Here is a 4790-nt window from a genome sequence, read left to right as displayed (position 1 = left end):
GCCATCATTTTCAATACATTTGATGAATTGGAAGAAGAAGTTCTCGAAGCAATTCGAGCCAAATACAATCGTGTTTACACTATAGGTCCAATCCAGTTGCTCGAGAAAGAAATTTACGAGCAAAACCTTAAATCCATTGGATCAAACCTTTGGAAAGAAGACATGGAATGTTTAAATTGGCTTGATCAGAGAAAAAACGATTCTGTTCTTTACATTAATTTTGGTAGCATCACACCGTTGTCACCTGATCAAAAGGTGGAATTTGCTTGGGGACTTGCTAAGAGCAATCACCATTTCTTGTGGATCATTAGGCCTGATTTGATGAATGGCAAAGGATCGATTTTACCAGAAGGGTTCTTGGAGGAGACTAAAGGGAGAGGTTTAATGGTGGGTTGGTGTCCACAGGAACAAGTTTTAGCACACCCTGCAATTGGTGGATTCTTAACACATTGTGGCTGGAATTCAACAATTGAGACTATATCAGAAGGGGTGCCAATGGTTTGCTGGCCATTTTTCGCCGAACAGCAAACAAATTGTCGATACGCGTGCAAGAAATGGGATATTGGAGTGGAGATTGAAGGGAATGTTACCAGAGGGAAAGTGGAGAAAATGGTGAGAGTGATGATGGAGGGGGAAAAGGGGAAGGAAATGAGAAAGAAGGCACTGGAATGGGAAGAAAAGGCTCAGTTGGCAGCTAAACATGGTGGCTCTTCCTACCAGAACTTGGAGAAATTAATCCTTGAGACTCTTCTCAACAACCACTACCACTAGTGATATGCAGTATTAAATTGTCTTATTAATTGTATTGAATAGTCATATTAAAATAGGACTGAACAATGGGATCGGCATCGTCAAACAAAGTAATCACCATCTTCTTTTCATTATTGTGCCATTAAAGTGTGATTTTTTAGTCTTGCCTTCTGTTTGTTTAACTGAAATCCCGTTTTTATTTTGTGGTTTTATTTTATTTTTATTTTTGCAATTTGATAGAGTAGAATTTGGACATTGATTCTCGTGCATAGTCCCAACCTCCCACCTTCTGTCTGAATACACAGTTGGGTTAGGTAGGTGTATGGTGTGGAAGTTGGTCAATGTGCAGTTTTGGATTGGCCAATTGTGGATTCCCGTACCATGTTGGGGATTTCAATAGTTAGTTTTCAATTTTTTTTATTTTTATTTTTTTGTGAAAATTACACAAAACCCTGACATTAAAATCTAGAGTTCAGAAATCATAAAGGAAGTTTAACATTTCAGAAATCAGAAAATTTATTTTAATTAATATTTTATTAATAACCCACACCCACCGATTTTCACGCCAAACCTAATCCCTTTCCTCTTTATTCTCTCTCTCTCTCTCTACCCTAAATCCCTAATCAGGGGCCAATTTGATATGGAAACAAATTGGTCGCTTAATGCCGAAATCGAAGGAGTTTGTTTGGTGGTTGAAAATAGTGGTGGTGCGAAGGGCCGCGATGGTAGAAGTGGTGATGACGGCAGTGAGGTGATGGCGGTTGGGCGATGTTGGCGGTTTGATTTGTTGGTAGATCTTGTGGTTTTGTTCTGGTTTGTTGGTGATATATTGTTTTCAGACCAGATAAAGCACACCGCCTTCACCCTTTCTTTCACATTCTCTCCTCCGAGCTTCACTTGCAGCGGTGGTTTTGATTTGTTGGTAGATCTTGCATTTTTTTTTTCTTTTTTGCTAATGGTTGTTTGACGGTGGCTTCAGCGATGGGTGGTGTTTGGACGGTGAGGTGCGGTGGTCGATCTAGTGGTGGTTGATGGCAGTTTTGGTACGGTCGTGGCTTGTGGTGGGTTGCGGTTTGGTGAACAGGTAGGAGGCAGGGTGGGGTAATGTTGGTAGTGGTCGTGGTGTGATGTTGGTGGTGGTCGGGGCAATAGTGGTGGTCGCAAATGGTGGTGTCGATCTGCGGTGACGATGGTGGTCTTGTGGTTTGTTTTTCATTGTTTTTGGTGATTTGTCATGTGGTGGTGGTTTGTGTTACAACGGTGAGGGGTGGCTGGTAGTGTTGGTGGTCACAGATTATTTGGTCGATTATGACCATTAAATTGATTAATTTGTGACTAATAAATAATATGTGATCGATGAAAAAAATAAATTGTGACTAATGTGACCTAAAAATATATTAATTTTTGACATTTTAATAAACTGTGACCTATAATGTGACTGATGAAAAAAATAAATTGTGACTAATGTGACCTAAAAATATACGAATTTTCGACCGTTTAATAAACTGTGACCTATAATATACGTGACCTAAAAATTGTGTTTGTGACTTATAATTTATTGAGTTGTGATCGAAAAATTAATCTGTGACCTATAAAATTTTTGATTTGTGATCGAAAAATAACATGTGACCTATAAAATTTGTGTTTGTGACTTATAATTTATTGAGTTGTGATCGAAAAATTAATTTGTGACCTATAAAATTTTTTATTCGTGATCGAAAAATAATATGTGACCTATAAAATTTTTAATTTGTAACCAAAAAATAAGTTGTGACCAATAATATGATAAGTCGTAACTAAAAATTAATCCCTGACTAATTATTTTTGGATTTGTGACCAATAAATAAACTGTGACTTACAAAATTTTTGAATTATGATCGTAAAAAAATTTGTGACATAAAATTTTTGATTTGTGACCAAAAAATAATAAGTAACTAATTATATTATTAATTTGTGACCAAATTGTATAGATGCGTGACCTAAATATATTTAATTAATAAAATAATTAATTAACTAATTAAATTATAAATAATTTTTAATAAAAATCTGATTTTAGAAATTTGAAACTTGTTTTCTTGTTTTTGAAATGTGTCATAATTAATTTCTTAGTTACGAAATTCTCCTTTTTTTTTTTATGTTTCTGTTAGGCCAATTTGATATGGAAAATTCCCCCTCTCCCACATGACCTTTTTTTCCTTAAATTGGTGAAAACCAATTCCTTTGGTTTTGATGAGAAAATGATTTCTATCCTTTTTTTTATTTTTTATTTTTTTTTATTGCAATGAAAACAAATTCTATCCACAATTGTAACAAATTTCATCTCTTTAACTAACAATTTTCATAGAAAACAAAGTCAAACGAATATCAAAAGATCAAAAATTTCAACATTTTTCAGGTGAAAAATTATACCAATCAAACATATTTAATTGACAATTCTTAATAAAACAAGTTCCAGACAATTCAATTCTCTGTGATTCGTTTTCTTTCCACTCAAATTTCATCCTTACAATCAAACGAACCCTTAATAAATAAAAACATGGAAAAAAGGGGGGCGAGTGTATCACAATAAAATTATTTCCCTTCGCTTTAGAGTAATGTTATTTATCTTCATTGATATTGATGTTCACGAAGATTGTTTCAGCTCGATCTCAAACTCAATAGCCCAATCTTACCCTTCCACAATTACCCAAGCACCGAGTTCAGGCCCCCAGGTTAAGGTCGGGCTAGACGCCATGATAACGAAATCCTTATCTCACACCTTCTAGAAAACATTAATCGTACTGCAACTATAATTCTCAATGACCTTTATCTTCATCCAAATTACTTACTTATTACGGTTCAATTTAAACTTAAAAAGAACACTTACAATACAACACAAACACATTGCATGATAAGTGTTATAGGTAGTTGGATCCTTTTGAAAGAAAAGACAAAAAATGAGCTTATATTATTTAAATATGCATGATCTTCGAAGAAAATTCAAGAGTTATGAAATTTTGAAAATTTCCTTAGCTGACAATTGCAAGGTCGATGCATTATCCAAGCTCATATTCATGGGAGTAGATGGACTTGACAGAATAGCACATATCAAAAAAGTGACAGAACCTAGCATAAGTCAAAAGACGAGTGTCATGGATATTGACCATGAGCCTTCTTGGATGGACGCGATAATCGAATCCATAAGTAATGGAAACCTACTATCTGACCCCTGAGTTGCAAGGAGCGTTATGGCTCGAGCACCAAGGTATTGCATTATTGGATGAGTTTTATTTCTTAGAAGTTTAACATTTCCCTATCTCAAGATGTCTCAACCTTCTAAATCACTTCAAGCTCTAACTGAAATTCACGAAAGTGTGTGTGGGAATCAAGGAGCTTGAGGATTAAAAGACCCTTTGAAGTCATATGAAGATTAAAAGACGGAGCGTACAACCTCAGGAACACTTCGGGAAAGTCGCTCCCAAGGCTTTGGAACGCCGACAACCTAAAAAATTTATTATAAGTAATTGGCCGTAGTTCCAATTTGTTAGATGACTTCGTAATGTGTTGGACTTGCATAACCACAGACAGTTTATTTTATAGTTCGGGCTTTCATGCCCATAAGTTGTTTATTTTTATAGTTTGGGTTTGCATGTCCATAGGCAATTTACTTTTATAGTTCGAGCTTGCATGCCTCGAACGATTTTCGTTTTCATTAGTTTGGACCTAGGTGCCCTTGAATACTTACTTTATTATCATGATATAGGAGTTTGTTTTTACGATAAAAACTTGCACTAAACATCAATTTAGTATCAAGTCGTGCCCAGAGCATCTAGCTAACACATCAATTTAGCGTAAGGCCGTGCCCGATGCATGTAGCTAAAACATCCATTTTAGCATAAAGCCGTACCCAGAGCATGCAGCTAAAATATCAATTTAGTGTAAGATCGTGCCATGAGCAGGCAGCTAAACACTAATTTAGCATAAGGTCGTGTCCCGTGCATATAACTAAAACATTAATTTAGCTTAAGGTTTTGCCCTGTGTGTGCAATTAAAACATTGTT

General features: G+C 35.6%; 1 protein-coding gene across 1 annotated transcript; it reads left to right on the top strand.

Annotated features, from left to right (window-relative positions):
- Positions 1 to 949, top strand: LOC111387547 (7-deoxyloganetin glucosyltransferase-like; the record flags this gene model as incomplete). Its single annotated transcript, XM_023012117.1, has 1 exon — positions 1 to 949. A coding segment is annotated over one exon (771 nt), but the record flags the coding sequence as incomplete, so codon positions are not given.
- Positions 950 to 4790: the final 3841 nt, after the last annotated feature.

The sequence above is a fragment of the Olea europaea genome, unplaced genomic scaffold (genome assembly GCF_002742605.1).
Source record: "Olea europaea var. sylvestris unplaced genomic scaffold, O_europaea_v1 scaffold4083, whole genome shotgun sequence".
Lineage (NCBI taxonomy): Eukaryota > Viridiplantae > Streptophyta > Magnoliopsida > Lamiales > Oleaceae > Olea > Olea europaea.
This window is presented reverse-complemented; position numbering and strand designations above follow the sequence as displayed.